Source organism: Emiliania huxleyi, assembly GCF_000372725.1.
Source record: "Emiliania huxleyi CCMP1516 unplaced genomic scaffold EMIHUscaffold_459, whole genome shotgun sequence".
NCBI classification, from domain to species: domain Eukaryota; phylum Haptophyta; order Isochrysidales; family Noelaerhabdaceae; genus Emiliania; species Emiliania huxleyi.
Window position 1 is genome coordinate 6,150 of NW_005198544.1, and position 17,761 is coordinate 23,910.

General features: G+C 65.2%; 5 protein-coding genes across 5 annotated transcripts in view; 3 read left to right on the plus strand and 2 right to left on the minus strand.

The window, feature by feature from the left end:
* EMIHUDRAFT_445503 (hypothetical protein) overlaps window positions 1–6,628 on the plus strand; it is a 10,513-nt gene extending 3,885 nt beyond the window's left edge. Inside the window, exons 3-9 of the mRNA XM_005768435.1 lie at window positions 4,895–5,001; window positions 5,072–5,338; window positions 5,408–5,560; window positions 5,638–5,849; window positions 5,918–5,953; window positions 6,022–6,369; window positions 6,432–6,628. Of these exons, the coding sequence (XP_005768492.1) occupies window positions 4,895–5,001; window positions 5,072–5,338; window positions 5,408–5,560; window positions 5,638–5,849; window positions 5,918–5,953; window positions 6,022–6,369; window positions 6,432–6,538 (1,230 nt within the window). The 3' untranslated portion in view covers window positions 6,539–6,628. The remainder of the gene's footprint in view (window positions 1–4,894; window positions 5,002–5,071; window positions 5,339–5,407; window positions 5,561–5,637; window positions 5,850–5,917; window positions 5,954–6,021; window positions 6,370–6,431) is intronic.
* Window positions 6,629–6,761: 133 nt separating this feature from the next.
* On the minus strand, window positions 6,762–7,211 carry EMIHUDRAFT_245400 (hypothetical protein; the record flags this gene model as incomplete). The annotated part of the gene is made up of 1 exon (XM_005768436.1): window positions 6,762–7,211. One exon carries the CDS (start codon window positions 7,209–7,211, stop codon window positions 6,762–6,764), a length of 450 nt encoding a protein of 149 aa, XP_005768493.1.
* A 1,973-nt stretch (window positions 7,212–9,184) lies between these two features.
* EMIHUDRAFT_445505 (hypothetical protein) lies at window positions 9,185–10,037 on the plus strand. The gene is made up of 4 exons (XM_005768437.1): window positions 9,185–9,268; window positions 9,381–9,477; window positions 9,598–9,675; window positions 9,772–10,037. The coding sequence occupies exons 1-4, from the start codon at window positions 9,205–9,207 to the stop codon at window positions 9,965–9,967; spliced, it is 435 nt and encodes a 144-aa protein (XP_005768494.1). The 5' UTR covers window positions 9,185–9,204; the 3' UTR covers window positions 9,968–10,037.
* Window positions 10,038–12,393: 2,356 nt separating this feature from the next.
* Window positions 12,394–15,636, plus strand: EMIHUDRAFT_459226 (hypothetical protein; the record flags this gene model as incomplete). The annotated part of the gene is made up of 10 exons (XM_005768438.1): window positions 12,394–12,414; window positions 12,538–12,729; window positions 13,052–13,504; window positions 13,575–13,678; window positions 13,756–13,866; window positions 13,936–14,392; window positions 14,457–14,516; window positions 14,602–14,640; window positions 14,836–14,894; window positions 15,061–15,636. The coding sequence occupies 10 exons, from the start codon at window positions 12,394–12,396 to the stop codon at window positions 15,572–15,574; spliced, it is 2,010 nt and encodes a 669-aa protein (XP_005768495.1). The 3' UTR covers window positions 15,575–15,636.
* A 1,160-nt stretch (window positions 15,637–16,796) lies between these two features.
* EMIHUDRAFT_245404 (23 kDa subunit of NADH-ubiquinone oxidoreductase) lies at window positions 16,797–17,761 on the minus strand (the record flags this gene model as incomplete). The annotated part of the gene is made up of 4 exons (XM_005768439.1): window positions 16,797–16,871; window positions 17,021–17,104; window positions 17,421–17,576; window positions 17,738–17,761. The coding sequence occupies 4 exons, from the start codon at window positions 17,759–17,761 to the stop codon at window positions 16,797–16,799; spliced, it is 339 nt and encodes a 112-aa protein (XP_005768496.1).

The following is a 17,761-nucleotide window of genomic DNA, read 5'->3' on the forward strand; positions in this document are numbered from 1 at the left end:
TCGGTGGTGCCGGTGGAGGAGGCGTCGGGGTTGGAGGGGACGGAGGCGGCGGGCTGCGGCGATGGCGATGGCGGCTTCACCTCGACCCGGGCGCCAGGCAGGAGCGGCGCCTCCGCCCCCCGCGGCAGGTGCACGCCGTCCACGTAGACGTGGTCGCCCTCTGCCGCAACGAGGATGCCGCGCGAGCCGTCGAGGCGGATCGAGGAGCCGCACAACTTGACGGGTCCAGCCCCGAGAGGGACGGATGCGGGCTGGCCGGGCGTCGCCGTGTGCTCCTCCGCGAGGACGAGCATGAGGGTGCCGGAGCCGGAGCCGGCGGAGCGCTTGCCTGCAGCCAACTGAGTGTCGCGCATATTTTTCAGCTGTTTTGCCGTTTTGTCAGCCAGGCAGCGGATGTTGCGGGCGGCGGCCCGGACGGCCATCTCCTCCCAGTCAGGAACCCGCATGGTTGCGCCGTTTGGTCGCAGCTCGTCGCAGAGCAGCTGGAGCCAGCGGCGCTGCTCGGCCAGGTTCGACTCGAAGGCAAGTGCGTAGCGGTCAGCCAGGCCGGAAAGGGCGATCGAGCGGAGAGCATGCGTTCGCAGGGAATCAGCCGCGGCCTTCCATTTCGGTGCCAGTGCTTTGATCTCGGGGTCCTGTACGAGGGCGGCCCAGTGGACCCCTCCACGCGAGGACATCCACGCCAGCCGGCCGGTGACGGGTTGGCGCTGCGAGAGCTTGCGCCCGAGGAGCTGGTTGAGCCGCGAGACGGGCTTCGCGGCGGCCAAGGTGAGCTGGCGTTTCGCCTCGGCGAACTGGCGCCGCGTGAACTCGCGCTTCATGCCGAGCAGGAGCGGCAGCTGGTCCTCCTCCGGCACGATGTTGTTGTACTCGGTGCGGAGCTTGTCGTGGGCGGCGAGGTCGGCGTGCGAGACGGGCTTCGCGGCGGCCAAGGTGAGCTGGCGTTTCGCCTCGGCGAACTGGCGCCGCGTGAACTCGCGCTTCATGCCGAGCAGGAGCGGCAGCTGGTCCTCCTCCGGCACGGTGTTGTTGTACTCGGTGCGGAGCTTGTCGTGGGCGGCGAGGTCGGCGTGCGAGACGGGCTTCGCGGTGGCGAAGTTGAGCTGGCATTTCGCCGCGGCGAACTGGCGCCGCGTGAACTCGCGCTTCATGCCGAGCAGGAGCGGCAGCTGGTCCTCCTCCGGCACGGTGTTGTTGTACTCGGTGCGGAGCTTGTCGTGGGCGGCGAGGTCGGCGTGCGAGACGGGCTTCGCGGTGGCGAAGTTGAGCTCGCGTCTCGCCACGGCGAGCTTCGAGATCTTGACCGTGCCCGACGTGGGGAGCATCGCCACCACCAGCTTCGCCTCGTCCTCGGGCAGCTCCGACTTGGCCTTGCGGATGAAGGCGACGACGTCCTCGGCCTTCGCGTCCAGGAGCGCGCTCGTGCGGCGGGCGACGTCGCCTCGGCGGATCACGCGCTCGAGGGCATCGAGTACCTCGATCGAGCCGCCGCGCTTGACAAACAGGTCGATCTCCTCCTGCGTCGCGGGTCGCCCGAGCGAGTTGCGGCCGCCGGTCTTGCACGCCGTAAGACTCCAGCCGCCAGAGCCGAGCCCCTTCAGCGTGACGATCGCCGTGAGCGTCTCGATCGTGACCGAGTCGAGGACGCGTCCCTCGCCATCGCACAGCTTCTTCTCGACGAGGAGGGCGAGGGACCTCTGCCAGCTGGTCTTGGAGAAGGTGGCGCGGTGGGCGACGAGCACCGAGACGATGACGGTCGCCACCGTCTCAAGCACCCCGTCGACGATCCCCTCGAGATCGACCTCCTCGACGGCGGACCCGGCCGCGCGGTCCAGCTTTTCGGCGACCGTGCTGAGCAGCGAGACGGAGAAGGCCGACGTGGCGAGGTTGGTGGAGTTGTGCCGCAGCGGCGCGAGCGTCTCGGTCGGGTCGAACGCAAAGAGGTTGCACAGGTGCGGCAGCCGCGTGAACACGACGGTGGCGCCCTCGAACTCGTGCACCCAGACGTCGCTCCGGCCGACGGGGCGCGACGAGCGGGCGGTCTCCCCAAGCAGCATGGCGCTGCCGCTGCCGCCGCCCACCACGCAGACCGAGGCGGCGAAGGCGACGTGGCGGATGATGGGCCGGGGAGCGCTGCTGCTGCTGCCGGCGGCGCCACCGCCACCGTCGCCGCCGCCGGGAGAGGTGAAGGCGCGAAGGACTGGAGAGAGTACGTACGCGGCGAAAGAGAGCTGCAGCTCCTGCTGTTCGCGCGTGTACTCGTCCCTCTCCCGGCAGTGCGGCCGGACCGAGAAGACGACGCTGTCGCCGCCCTCCTCGCCGCCCTCCTCGTCGCCCTCCTCGTCGCCGGCGGAGCGCACGACCCGAAGCGACGCGTCATAGCGGCATCGGCAGTGTGTGAAGTTTGAGTTGAGGTGCACGATCACCACCAGCTTGCCGTCGTAGGCGCTGGGCACCAGAAGGTCGTAGTTCGAAGACGTCTGCGTGCCCTCCAGCCAAAACGGCGCCGTCCTCGAGGAGTCGCCGGGTACGTCGCGATTGCAGACCCCCTGGATGATCCAGAGCTCGGCGCCCCGCGCCACCGCCTCGTCGATCTGCTCCTGCGTCACGTCGTGCATCACCTCTCCCTTTGCGGTCCGGATCGAAACGGCACACATGACCTCGCCGTGGCGAGGTTCGAGCTGCTGCTGGATGCACTGCCGCCGCTCCTCGAGCGTTTGCAGCTCCGAGTCGAATTTGAGTGCCGGGTAGGGGGGCACTGGATTGAGCACCAGCTTCCACCACATGACAGCGAGAGAGGAGAGGGAGATCGAGTCGGCGAGAGTCGGGTTGTCGCGCAGAAGCCGCAGTGAATCCTCGGGGAGAGAGAAGGAGGCTTGGCTGGAATCGATGGCCGGGTCGGTCGTTCCACACAGCTTCTCCAAAACTGCAACGACTGTTGGCAGATTCGGCTCGGCTTTGCGTCGTTCTGCAGCATACGCCTCCATGTCTGTTTCGATGCGGTCCAGCTCTTGCTGCCAGACCTGCGTGTCGCACTCTTGACAGCACCTCGTGAGGCTGCTCCACTCCGAACCAGCCCGCTCGAAGTCGTACTTCTCGCAGCAAACGACGCACACTGCGGGCACGCACGAGACGCGTCGGCACAGCGCACGTGGCGGGCGGGGGCGGGCGTGGGGCTGCAGGCCTGAATCCGGCTCTGAATCCCGCCCGCTCACATCCTCGGCCATGCCGACGCTGTCCGGGCGCGTCGAGACCTGTGCCGGGCGGAGATGAGTGCCGTCATCGCGCAGACATCGCCACTTCAAGCGGGCCTCGCGTGTGAGCGTGCGCATCGCGGTGAGCTGAGGGTGATGCGGCAAATCGAGGCTGGCGCTGCTTTCCGACGCCGCGGCGCAAGACAGGGCGCGCAAAAGTGGGCTGCCGGTAGCTTCCGCTGCGCACCTTGCTTGCACTGTCCGCCGGGTTCGTGCGAGCCACCGGCGAACGGCGGTTTGAGCCGGGAACGGGCCGCGCAGAGTGCCGAGCGTCACAGCGATTGAGGAGGCGTCCAAGCCGCAAGAAAAGAATTTGGATCGGCCCATGAAAAGAAATTCTCCCACGGAGCCCGAAACACTACACGCGTTGGTTTAGAAATAATACGGCACGACTTGCGCGAACACCACGCCGACGTGCGGTCTGGCGTCCGCAACCCACCCCATTGAGTGCGCCCGCGCGCCCGCGCGCCCGCGCACCCGCGCGCCCGCCCATTGAGTGCGGTCCTCATCAGATGTGCGAGGGCGTGCTGGCGTGAGCGCCGCGGGCGGGCGGGCGGGCGGGCGCGCGGGCGTGAGGGGGGGGGGGGTCGCACCCACCTCAAGTCGGGCAACAGCCGGCAAGTCGGGGCAACAGCCGTACCGTACACGACCGCGACAAGCTCTGTCGCTGACCCCCTCGGGTGCGGCGCTGGTGCCGCTCAGCTTGCCCGTCACGATCGGACGGGTTTTCGGTCACGGCAAAGAAGTTCACCTGCAGGTGCGATGAAGAGAGGGGAGTGAGGAGAGGCGTCGCGACGGGACGGGCAGGGTGATCGCCGCTTGGGACGCGCGGGCGGGCGCGCGGGCAATCTCGTCCGCCGTCGCACGCGCACACACAACAAGTGCCACGGCGAGGCGCCTTGTGAGAGAGGTGCAAACCATCCCTCAGACGGTCCTCGCGCAAACGGCGGTGTGGCGCGGGAGACCGCAGGAGCGAGAGGGGCGGGCCGGGGCCGGAGGGAGGCGGACGCGCGGGCGGGCACGCGGGCGTCGAGGGTGGGGCACGGACGCGCCTGGCGCCAACCGCCTCGGCTCCGCACAGGTGCAGCTTGCCCGTATTCGGTGCCTCTACTTCACCGTCTCCAGCCAAAGAATTGGCAAACGCGCTCCAAGTGCTCCAAGTGCCCCGAAGAGAGCACGCGGGCGTGGGGCTGCAGCCTGAATCCGGCCCGTTCACATCCTCGGCCATCCCTCTCCTGGAGGTTGGCTGCCGACGCTGCCCGGGCGCGTCGAGACCTGGGAGAGAGATTTTCGAGACCTGTGCCGGGCGGAGATGAGTGCCGTCATCGCGCGGACATCGCCACTTCAAGCGGGCCTCGCGTGTGAGCGTGCGCATCACAATGATGAGGTGGATTTCCGACACGCACGTGCACGGGGCTCGCGAGATTTCAGCCGGGTGCGGGACAGCGGCACTAGACAATCGGAGGAGCGGCGCGTCGATTTCCTCTTTAAGATCGATCGATCGCAGCCTCCCTCTTGTGTTTCCCCGTAAAGCCGCAAGAGAACAAAACGAAAAGAAAAAGCCGCGCAGTGACGCACAAGCGCGCGGTGCAGCGCGTTGGACTTGATCGGGGCAAATGGACAAAGAGCACCGCTCGAAGGTGGTCGACCTCCTCGGCACGTCGCTCAAGTCGAAGGCTGGCGACGTCGAGACCGCCACCGCGCTCAAGGGAAAGGCCGTCGTCGCTTTGTATTTCTCAGCGCACTGGCGAGCGGCGCACCGCCGATGAGGACCGGCACCGCCGTCGTGACTCATCGCTCGCCCCTCCACGCCACAGGTGCCCACCCTGCCGCGGATTCACGCCGGTGCTCGCCGACAAGTACAAGGCCCTCGTCGGCGATGGCAAGGCCTTCGAGGTGGTTTTTGTTTCCAGCGACAAGGACGAGGCGTCTTTTGATGAGTACTATGCAGAGCAGCCCTGGCTCGCGCTTCCTTTCGGCAGCCGCGACGTCAAGGCCGCGCTTTCCAAGAAGTACAAGGTGTCGGGCATTCCGTCGCTAGTTTTGCTCGACGGCGACGGCGCGATCATCACCAAGGACGGAAGGCGACCGCCGTTAGTGCCCACACACCGTCGCTACACCGTGCATCACCGACCGGCACCCCCTCGGCGCAGGTCTGCAGTGATGGAGGGCGATTTCCCGTTCACACCGCCCACGTTTTGGGACTGCCTGGGCGACGAGTTTCTCATGCAGGACGGCGACGCCGCCGAGGTGAGCCAGCTCAAGGGGGAGGGCAAGGTGATCGTCTTGTACTTCTCGGCGCACTGGTACGACTCGCCGCGGCCTCCCCCGCCGCCGCACGCGTCCGTTCGCAACCGTGTGTATACGACGCCCGCCCTCGCAGGTGTCCGCCGTGCCGCGGCTTTACGCCCGAGCTCGTCAAGACGGTGGGCAAGCTCAAGGCGGCGGGCAAGGCGTTCGAGATCATCTTTGTCAGCTCCGACCGCGACCAGAAGAGCTTCCAAGAGTACTTTGGCAGCATGGGGCCCCACTTTCTGGCCATCCCGCAAGGCGACCCGCGCAAGGCCAAGCTGTCGTCCTTCTTCGGCGTCGAGGGCTCGCGAATCGCATGTTTTGACGAGGTGTCAACCGCGGCGCCTCACCTGTGGTTGCGCTGTGAACAGGCATCCCGACGCTAGTGACAGTCGACGGCGCGACAGGCACGACCACCCACGGCAACGCGACGGGCGCTGGACCTCCCTCGAACCTTCTCGGAGCCGTCCCATAGGTGCAACCATCAACGGCAACGCGAGGGGCGCGTGCGGCGGCGATCCCGACGGGCTCGCGTTCCCGTGGGCGCCCAAGCCGGTCGTCGATTTTGCCGACGGCTGCGACGGCATCAATGACACGCTCTCCCTCTGCCTCCTCCTGGAGGGCTGCGGTCTAGAGGTGCAGCAGGCGGCGATAGCCGCGGCGACGCCGCTGGCGGAGGCGGCGAAGGCTTCGCAGGAGGAGCTCTGCTTTTTTGCCGCCACCAAGGTGGAGGGGGGGCCCGTGAGCCAGATCCGGCAGATGACCAAGCTGGGCGACGCCGGCAGCGCGCCAGCCATGATTCTCCTCGACATCCCCGACGAAGGTGGAGGGGGGGCCCGCCTGGTTCGCGCCGCGATGCATCTTCACGCCTCCCGACGTGAACAGGTGCGTACTACGTGAGCGACGCGACCGAGGCGACGGCCACGACGATCCAAGCCTTCCTCGCCGCCTACAAGGCGGGCACGCTCGATCGCAAGCAGCTGGGCCAGTGAAAGCGGACATCGAGAGTTCGCACGCGCAGAGCCAGAGGCAAGATTAGTACGTTGTGTTGTTTCTTGTATGAAAAAGGAAAAGGTAAGATGCGCGACCCGGCGCAGTCCAAAGCAGAGCGAGAGGCTCAGCGGCTGTGACACAGATGCAGCTGCACAGACGATGCGGGATGGCTGCAGAGCCTCGCTCCTGCGTGCGAAAAGAGAAGGCAAGCCCAAACAGGTCCTAGGTCCCAGAGCCGTAGAGGTCGTTGAGCATGCTCTGCATAGAAGGCTCGACGTCCGCGGCCATCAGGTCAGCCGGCGGAGCTTCCATGGCTTGCAGTGTCACGTAGAAAAACACGACGACGCCCAGCGCGAGCGAGGCGCCTACGGCAGCGGCGGCGGGCGAGCGGCCAAAGACAGACGCAAAGGGCGCGAGCAGACCGATGATGAGCCCGCTAATCGCGGAGACGCCGAAGCGCATGAACCGGCCCACATTCTCCCAGAACGGCGCCTCCTCCATGCGGACGTCTCTGGTGCGCCGCACGACGCCGCGACGGCTGCAGGGTGAGCTGCACGCCACCGCACGCGAGGGGCTGAGGGCGGGCGCAACGCACAGGTGCCTGGCCGCCAGGCCCGCGGCGAGAGGCGCGGCGGAGAGCAGCAAGAGGAGGATCGCTGCTACGGCCCGCATTTCTTCACAGCCGCTCAGAAGAATTCTTAGTACGGTTCGGTAGGCAGGTAGGTTGGTGTTACCTCACACTGTCTAGGCAGAGACAAGGAGGGCCCCCGCACACACGAACCCACACATACAGAGAGGGACGAGTGCACGCATTGGGCATCAGAGAGCCATAAGTGTTTTATGTCCCACCATGCAGAGCGCATCTCTCTCTCTGTTGTGCGAGGCGTGAACCGCGCCATTCGCTCTCACCTGGCAACCCTGTCTGCACGTCTCGCGCGCGCGTGAACAGGGCTCCAGGCCCCAAATGACGTGTGAGTGTTAGAGTTGTTTGGTATTGCTAAAAATCTCTCTCTAAGTGTTTGTTGTTGTTTGGCTTGAGATCTCTCTTGGCTTGAGCCAAGCAGGCACACCCGCGCGCGAGTGATTAGGCCAGGCCCGAAGCCTGACTCAAGCCAAGAGGCGCAGCGAAGCGCTAACGCGGGCCATCGTGGCCGCGGTGCAGCCCCGCACGGGTTTAGTGCGCGAGATGCGCTCGGGCGACGGAGGAGCCGGAGGCGGGCGGAACTCGGCCGGGGCGAGGCCTGACCGCAGCGTCTCGCGCCACGCAGCGCGATCAGCCGCGAGTAGATGCCAGCGCGCCGAGTCGATGCCGAATTTCGCGAGTGCCTTGAAGATCGACCGCCCGTAAGTCATGCGCTGTGGTCATGCGCGGCGCACCGATGGGCCGCCGGTGGGGCACCCACGCGGAGAGCATGCGGCGCGGCAGCCGGTCGTAGTCCATGCGCGCGACGTGGCCGAGCCAGCGCAGCTGGCGGCGGGCGATGTACATGTACATGTCGATCGAGTCGGAGCCCCAGCCGCTGGCTGAGCTCACACGTCGAGATGTGATGGTCCCACATGTACATGTGCTTACGCGTGACTCGACACATGCCTCGCACGTGCAACGCGTGCATGCGGCGCAGCCGCCCGAGCAGCACCTCGGTCAGACTCCACGACTCGCAGCCGTAGAGGGTGATCGAGAGCACGACGGCCTCATACACCACACGTCGGGCTGCGCGAGTGACCGAGTTCGAGGCGAAAAGACAGCCGCGTAGCGCACCAAACGCCTTGCTGCCCGACACGATCCGCGCGTCCACCGCCCCGTTGTCGCCGCCGTGCCTCGTAATGATGCCGAGGTAGGGGAACGAGGTGACGATGTCGGGCAGTAGTATCGGCGAGAGGTCAGCGCCGTCGAAGGTGAGCGGGTTCGAGTACACGAGCTCGAAGACCCGCGCAGAGTGTCGCCGAGCCTGGCGTGCCCGCCCGCTCGCCCGCGGCCGCAGGCGTGGAAGCCAATCATCCTGGCGTCTATGGCAAGCGCTCACATGCCAAAAGACACCGCGCAGCGGCGCGAGACGTGACCAAAGCGGCACGTCTCGGCACCGACCGCGAGAGCAGCCGGTCGACGTCGGTACCAAGGGAACCGACAGGGGCGCCGCGGCAGTAGAGAGCACTCCACCGCCATACCGTTTTTATGGCGGGTCAACTGCCTCTCTCTCGTTGTGTGAGTGTGAGTGTGAGACACACACACACTTGCCCGCCAAAAGAAAGCCAATTCTTGACTTGGGCCCTCGGGGAGGCCTGCGGGCGGCCTTCTCTCGAGGTCTCGAGATACACAAAGCGGCCAACACACACACACACTGCTGTAAAACGCAGCGCACCCTGTCAGCAGGGAGCCCGAACCGTCGAGGTGTGGCTGGGCGTGGCGCGCCGCGCGGGTTTGCGAGAGCACCGCACCCCCAACAGTTCCCGTGGGCCGTTCACTGATCCCGGCCAGATCGCACCCAGTACGGCGCACCCATGGCCCTCGGCACTCACACTGCCTGTTGCCGTTGGCAAAGTCGGGTAATGACGTAGAAAAAACACGCGCTCCTCTATCGCGCCGCACGTCCAGGAGGTCACGCCCACCACCTAGGCGGATCCGCCACGCCCAACCCGTCTTTGATAGGTCTCCTGACGCTGCGCTATGCCGGCAGCTGCAGCGGCCCAAAGCACCGAGGCTGACGCGGCGACGCTCACCCTTGGCGAAGGTCGTGCGCCCGACGCGCCCGCCTTTCCCACGCCATCTAACACCCACCTGTTCCGCTGCCGCCGCGCCGGGTCGCGCGCCGAGCGGTCGCCCGCCCGCCGGTTGCCGCGCAGATTTCCAAGACGGGCGGTGCCTTCTCAACTCGGAGGTGGCCCTCATCCTTGAGCACAAGCTGCAGGCGTCCAACGCCAAAGGGCAGACGCCCGGAACGTGCGCCTCCCCCCCCCCCCCCCCTCCCCCCTCCGGGTCCCATGACGACCCATGACGACCTAGCGGGTGGGGCGCCCCACCTCTCACATGCAAGCCCCCCCCCCGCGCGCCCCGGTGCAGCAACTTTGTCAAGGCGTTCGAGTACGTCAACCGGGTCAAGCAGTTTAGGACCAAGGAGGTCATGGCGCGCGTGCGAACGTGCGCGCGCCCAGCCATTTCCCACTTGGCCGCCTAGCCGCGGCAAGCGGCGGTGACGCTCACGCGTGTCCCCAATCCGCCCCCCGCCGCGCGCAGCGAGCTGGAGAAGCAGCCCATCGCCGAGTTTGAGGTGGCGCAACTCGGGAACCTCTGCCCCGAGGACGCAGACGAGGCCAAGGCCCTCATTGCCTCACTCGCGCTGCCAACGCTCGAAGGGATGGCGCGAGATATCGACTCGGCGCAGCTGACCGAGGTGCTGCAGGGCATCTGCGACTGCAGACAGTTCGACTGATCACCGGAAGCATGGCGGGCAGCAGCAGCGCGCGGGCATGAACGTTGATACATTCGGCATCGGGGTGCTTTTTCCGCACAAAATAAAAGATGCCATTGCACAACAAAAGGCGCGCCCTCGGGGCAGGGGGCACACACACACACCGGCACACATACACACACACACACGCACGACACACACGACACACACACACACACACACACACACACACACACACACACCACACACACACACACACACACACACACCGCTGAGAGATGGGCTCAGGTAGGAGGCTCCACACCACCTGACTCGCGTCGTGCCACCTGCGTTAGGCTGTACGAGGTTTTCCTCTCGCACCCCGTCTGTTTTCCTTTCCTTTTTCTCTACAGCACCCTCTCTTTTCCTCTCTATTTTCCCGGGAAAACTCCGTGGAAATCGTCAAATTGGGGGGGGGGGGGGGCTGAGCCGAGTCTGAGGCTGGTTTGGGCCCAAAATCAGCCAAATTTAAGGCCAAATCGTCAAAATGCCGGGAATTTTGCGGAGAACCCGTGTAGACCTGGAAATTACCCTGCGACCGCCTGGGTATTTTGTCGATTCCTCAATTTTGCGTCAGATTTTGCCCCAGACCAGCTCTCAGACTCAGGGAAACTCGCGAGTTTCCAGAATGGAGCACCAAACACCCTCTGTTTTCCCTGGAAATTTCCGGCAACGCAAAGTGCTGGGGACCCTCTGTTTTCCTTTTTGTTTTCCGGAAAACCTCGTACAGGCCAACCACCTGACTCTCGCCTGGAGAGGCCTCTTAGCCGAGGCACACGTGGCAATCGCCACGTGCGCCACCAGGGATTTCGGCCATTTTAGAGCCTTTTGCACAAAAATGCAGGTGACTTCAGCCACTTGCTCCATGAGCAAAACAGTGCAAAAAGCACCTGGAGCAGATGGCTTACGCCGCCTGTGGGCCGGTGCTGTGGGATGGCGGCCGAATGCTGCAGGACACGGAGGGGTGGAAGGAGGCGGTGAAGGCGGGAGAGCTTCTAGAGACTCTTCTCTTCGACAAGGCGCGGGCGGGGGTGATGCGGTATGCTCCTGGCGGGGGGCGCGAGGGTGGGTCGCGCAGTGCCCGTTGGCGGGGCAAGCGGCGAGGGGGTCGCCGGGGGGGTTGGGATGAACTGTCCCCCCGGTCGTGCCGACGTGCCCACCTTTATGAGGACAAACGGCGCCTTTGAAGGGTTCGTCGCCGGCTGTGCCTCTTTTGGTACCTGTGTCGAACCTGTGTGCTGTGCGAGAGAGTTGGGTTGGTTAAATTCTTGGTTTTATGCTTGGCCGGACCTTCACATGCTGAAATTTGGCAACCCCGGCCGGCCCCCTTGCCCCCACCCACCGCTACCTACCTACCTACCTACCCTACTTATGGTAAACTACAAAAAGGATTCAAAACTAAAAAAGAAATCATTTAGGCTCGCAGCGCGGTGCACGGTGGACTCCCAACTCCACTGGCGGTCTCATCTCAGTCTAGCGACCTGCCTCCAAGCTTCTCACTGGCAGTCTCTCGCAACCACAGGCACACTGACACAGGGGTGGCAGGGGCGGCGGCAGGAGTCTCCCACATACTATGCGGGCCTCGCTAGAGGTGCGTCCTGCCTGTGTGTGTCCTCGCCCTTTTGTGGGGGAAGGAAGGGGAAGGGGCTGTGTGCGTGTGTGGGCGCTGTGCGAGCCGCCCTGAACGCCACGAGCGCGCCGCGAAAAAGAAAGAAAGAAAAAGACACGCCAAGGGAGGGATGGGAGGACGGCACGCCGCCACCACACAGCGCGCCGCGAGCGTGTGGTGCACTTGGAGCACTTGGAGTGCAGTGAGTAACTTCATTTTGTAAGATTCTAAAATTCTTCTTGAGACAGGTGTATATTATTTTTGCTTGGGGCGGCCCTCATGACGGGGTAGGTAGGGTAGGTCTGGGCCCTCCCGTCGGGTTTTTCCCTCTCTTCACGCCGGAATTTTCACAGCAGAAAAAGAAATTTTCCGCCCAAATCACGATGTCAACCCTCCCCAAGTCGTTGATCTGGTGCTTGTAGGGCTTGAGAGTGGCCTGCCATGTCACAAGAAGGACTGTGGTTGCAGGAGAGTACCACCAACCATCACTCTAGTTGGTATAGTACCCCACCTTCACCCATCGAGTGTTTTCTTTTTTAGTTTCCCATAAGTAAGGTAGGTAGGTAGGTAGGTAGGTAGGGGCACCGCAGGGGCCGGTCAGGTTTTTCCAGAATTTCATCATGAGGGCCGCCCCAAGCAAAAATAATATACACCTGCTTGAGAGGGCATGGCCGCCGGATATTGCACATTGCCGCCGGTCTTCGCCCCCTCGAGACACTCCTCTCGACTGCGCCAATCACAGGGATTGAGCAAAGCGTCCCCAAAGGTGTGTCCGCTGTGACCAGTGGCTGCTCGTTGCATGAGCTACGACTCGGGCCGGGTCTGCTCGACTTGGAGACACACACCCCACGAGCGACTCACACACCAAACGCCTCGGCGTGGGCCCGGCAGAGGCAACAATCGAAAGCGGCCGCCTATATCTACGTCTCCCCATCTCGCCGAGGAGGAGGACGACATCGAGGCGCAGGCGCCGCCGCCCACGACGTCGCCCGCTCCTCGGCCTCGCGGCGGGCGCTGCCGCCAGTGCCTCGGTTGGGGGGTGGGCAAGTTGATGTGGCTGCTCGTGCTCCTCTCGCTGGGGCTGAACCTTGCGCAGCTTCTCACGTGGAACGAGCTCGAGACGCACAAGGAGTGGGTACGCCGTACCGCAACCGCCGTCCGCCGCCGTGCCTCACATGTCGGCGCAGGTCTTGCTGCCCTTCCCTTTCACACTCCGCTCTGCGTCCACGTCCACGTGCCCTGACCCTCTCATCTCCTCGGTCTCCCGCGCAGCCCTCATGGCTGGGGTGAGCGAACCACTCGACGTCGACGACCTTGGGGACACTGGTGCGCTCACCAGCTGCCGATACTCACGCTGACCCCCTACCCCACCTCCTGCCCGCTACACGGCGCTCATCATTGGCTGCACCACGTACCCAGGTGCGCCGCGCGACGACGCCCTCCCTTTTGACGACGAGCTCGTGCATCAGCGGCGCGGTGGCGCACGCTTGCGGCAGCCTCCGCCTCCGCCACAGCAGCAGCGGACCGGGGGTCAGCCGCAAGGGCGGCAGGCTGCACCCGCGAGCACGGGCGTGACGTGGCCGAAGCCACAATCGACCCAGCCGCCGAACCAGCCGCCGCCGCCGCAGCAGGCGCGGCAGCGGGCTGCTAGCACCGTGGTCTCGCTCGGGGCCCCGGACGCCAGCGCCGCGGCGGAGGGGCCAGCGGCCGCGTCGGAGGCACTGCTCGCGCGGCGGCGGGAGGCGGTGGGGGAGGTACACCCGCGGTTGCGGCTCGCGCTCACGCTTCCGTGGGTGGGGAGCACCTTTCCCTCCTGGTTCCCCTACTTCCTCGCGTCGACGAACCGCTCGTCGTACCTCGTCGACTGGCTCATCTTTCACGAGGAGGCGCGGCTGCCGCCCGCCGGGGAGGTGCCGCCCCGCTCCGCCCCCCTCACCCTCGACGGTGCCAGCCTAGCTCTCGTCTCCCTCTCGGATGTAGGTGCCGCCCAACGTGCTCTTTTTTGACCTCGGACGCGGCGGCCTCGGCTCGCTCTTTGGCCTCAAGCTCGCTTCCGCCCTCGGCGCGACCAACAAGCTGACGCGGTGCGCGGCCCGCCTCCGCTACACGCCCGCATATGCTCCCCGCGCCCGAGTGTCCCCCATGACATACGTCCGCTCAGGTACATGAACCTCTTCCGGGCCGCCTTCCGCGACTTCGCCTACATCATAACCGAGTACAAGCCGACCCACGGCACAGTGTTTGCCGACTACCTCGCTGGCTACTCGCACTGGTCATCGCACCAACTCGGGGCGGCACCTGTGCGTGACATGACCGCTGAGAGCGCGACACGACGCTGTAGGTCGTACACCGATTCGGACGTCCTCGTCGGCGACTTGCCGCTCCACCTCTCCCTCGAGGAGCTGACCGAGTATGACGTCGTCACGTACCACTTTGGCGACGCCTTCCGCCTCTACTTGCGCGGCCAGTTTAGTCTGCACCGCAACACGCCGCGCCTCGCGCGCCTCTGGACCGCTTGCCACCACCTCGGCGCGCGACAGCTGTCGATTCGCTGGAGCCGCGACGGGGTTTGCGGTGACGCGCGACGTGACTGCTCCACAGGCGCGGGGCTGCTCGACGAGCTCGAGGCCAAGCACATGCTGGTTAAGCGGCTCGCCGCAGAGGGCAAGCACGGCCGAACCCGCTTCCTATCGGCGGAGGGGTGCTACTCGCATGCCGTTGCGAGCGCGTCTGGCATCCGGCTCAAGTTTGCGGCAAAGGCGTTCGCCGACTGGAGCGACGACCGCGAGTTTTATTTGGTGGGCGGGCAGCGCGCCGCTGCCCGCAACGGACGGCGTCATTTATCCGAAGGAGTGTGAATAGGTTGACGGCGCGGTGCGCCGATGCCCGCAGCCGACGCAGACGTGGCTACCACCGGGCGAGGTGCCACCCCTAACTCTCAACCCGTGCATCCTCCGCTGCTTTCCCCAAGCCTTCTCGGAAACCCCTTCTCGGCACTCTCGTCCAGGCGCCGCCCCTCGACCTCTCCAACCCGTGGGCCGATGAGGCGGGCGGCCCTACGCGATCCAGTTCCCGCCCCCAGTCCCCCCCCCACAGCTCCAATTCGCCCCAGATGGCACACTCCCGACCCCCCACACACAGCTCCATCTCGCCCCCAGAGGCGAGACACTCTTCGCTCTCGCTCGGGGCCCTGTTTATTGTGCGCATGCGGGCACTGGTCAACACCCTTTGACCTGCTTAGGTGGGCGAAGCGGCTTGCGAGCCGCTCGCGCCGGCCGCAGCTCCTCTCTCGGACGCGCTGTGCGCACTCGTAGATGCGGAATTCCTAGATCCCTGCTCGTTTGGAGGTTGCCACGCCATTTGGATACCGAATGGCGCCATGATCCCTCTAGACGGCAGTCTCGACGAGGCCCGCCGGCGTTGTATGATCCACGTCTTAACCGCCCCCCTCCGCTCTCTCACGTAGGCCCGCACTGCAGCGGACCCAGGGCGCGCCGGTGGCGCTGGCGATCCACGCCAACTGCTCGCGGTGGATCGAGGAGCGCTACCGGCTGTGCGCAAACATGAGCGAGGATGAGGCGGCGGTCGGGTACGAGGTGACGCTGCGCGACGGCGCATGGAGCGCGCGGCGCGTGGTGGCGGCAGCGCCCCGGGGCGGCCCAGCCGGCTACCTCGAGGCGGCGTTCCTCCACCTGCAGCGCTGGAAGGCGCAGCTCGGGCGCTTGCGCTATGGCGACGCCGCGCTGCCGCGCATCCGCGGCCGCCGACTGTTCAAGTTGTCGCTGCGCGGTTTCGAGCCCATCGACGTCGAGTACGACCGAGCGCGTGGCGCTTCTCTCGTCACGTATCGCCCGTACCGGCCAGAGCCGGCGTCCGCAGACGCCGCGCCGCTCCTCCATCGCGACGTGGCCGAGCTCACCGACGAGGAGTGGCGCGCGCTGGAGGAGCGGCGACGGACCGCCAGAACGCCTCCGCGATGACGAGAAGCATTTTATGTGTGTGTGTTGCGATTACGTGTTATTATTATGGCGAATAGTTTGATAGTGCTGTCTCAAGGGGTCAGCCGCTTGCCGAACCACCTCCGAAGGGCAAGGGGGGGGCGGGACAGCTACCATGGGGGAACGCGCGACCCACACAAAGCACCAAAGTTAGGCATACCCCCCGGCGCAGTGCCCCCGCTATGTGTCGCCGTTCGTCGGGGCACGCAATCCTGTGCAGTCGTCAGGGCAAGTGGGGGGCGGGGTGGAGTGCCCAGCGTCTTTACCCTGGGATCTCTCTGCCCAGTCCGGGGGTGCGTCGAACCTTCCATCACCCTGGGAAGTGGGAACGTGCGGGTTTTGGAAGTCAAGTTATTTTGACCGCGCAAGATATGAAGGGTGGCTAAGGGCTCTGCCCGCAAGGCGCCCGCGTCGCAGACGCGGTACCATTGCGCCGCAGCCAGCGAGCCAGCGAAGAGAAAATTTGAGCCGGGGCTCCCGTTCACACTCGTGTCTGCCCACTTTTCTCGGGGCTGCGCCTGCGGCTCGGCGTCGTTTCTTAATTTTTCGCGGAAATCGCTCGGCGTGGTTTGTGCACATGGCCACATATCGGCTGTGTGAGCTGCAGGGAGGAGTGTACTCTCGTTCCACGCCCCCTTTGCAGAATATGAGGATTCAGGCGTCGCTTCAGAGGTTTTTGTCGCTTCAGTGAGGTGTCAAAGACAAAGTGCTCCGAGTTTATGGATGCAGAATGTACAAAAACAAACAGTCCTGTGTAGGAGCCGGAATAGAGCGCGAGGTGCGGGGGACACGAGGAGGCAGGCGGACCGCCTCGTCGGTGACTCTGCGCTCCTGCGGTCCTGCGTCCTGGTGCTGCACCTCCCCCCGCCGCGCCCCCGCCCGCCCGCCCGCCCGCCCGCCCGCCCGCCCGCCCGCCCGCCCGCCCCCAGAGTGCAACAGGGAGAGGTGAGAGAGCGAGCCCGCCTTTTAACCTACATTTTCCTCTCCGGATTCTCCTAGACTTTCAAGAATATTTTAAACACATTTCACACATTAAATGGATTCACATTTTTCTATCGTCCGTGTGGAGCTGGACCGTGCATCGCGCCGGCCGCCGCCGGTGCGCCCTGCGCGCCGGCGCGGTGCAGAGCTGCAGAGCGTGATATGCGTGTGTGACCGTGTGTGACTGTGTGAGCGCTAAAAAACGTGAGCGCGGAACATTTTGCTAGAACCCAAGTGTCACGTGCACGTGTGGCTCAAACGCGGTTCCAATGGCGGTTCGCTGGGACGTCACACTAGCCTGCGGACGACGTGCAACGGGCTTGGAATATGGAAAAAGACAGCGGAGGGGGGGGGGCGACCGCTGGAGGGGCAGGCGCGCTCTCGAGCCGCCCAACCAACCGAACGGGACCCCCCCCCCCCCCCCCCCTTTGCCCCTTTCCGATAGACGTGCTCAGACGCGATGTTTGCCGCGATGGCCGTTTCCCACTTGTTGCCATTCTCGAGCAGCTTCTGCTTGTGGTAAAGCAGCTCCTACAGCCGAGGGACGAGGTATCCCCGAGATGCAGCCGAGAGATCGGGCTTGTCGTGCGTTGGCTGTCCTCGTGCGTCTCGGTCGCGTACTCAAAGTTTGGCCCCTCGACGATGGCGTCGACGGGGCACGCCTAGGGTACAAGGCAGGGCATGGTGGACGCCTCCACGCGCCGGAGATGAAAACGGCTGCCCCCCCCCCCCCCCTCTCTCCCCCATCTTGAGACGGGCGGCGCGCCTCTTGGCAGAAGCCGCAGTAGATGCACTTGGTCATGTCGATGTCGTACCGCGTCGTGCGGCGCGCACCGTCGGCCCGCACCTCGGCCTCGATCGTGATGGCTTGCGCAGGGCAAATAGCCTCGCACAGCTTACAGGCGATGCAGCGCTCGTCGCCGGTCGCGTAGCGGCGCAGCGCGTGCTCCCCGCGGAAGCGCGGCGAGAGCGCGCCCTTCTCCATGGGGTAGTTGATGGTCACCTACGGCCGCGCGGCGATCGCTGTCCAGAGTCGCTGCGGCGAGGGCGCGCCCTCCTGCTCCGCGGCGCGCGCGCCTTCTCCTTCCAAAACATCGCAAAGGTCAGCGACATCGTCCGGCAGAGCTCGGTGATCCACAGCGACTGCACGGAGCCGGTCAGCACCGAGTTGAGGCTCGCCGTCCCCAT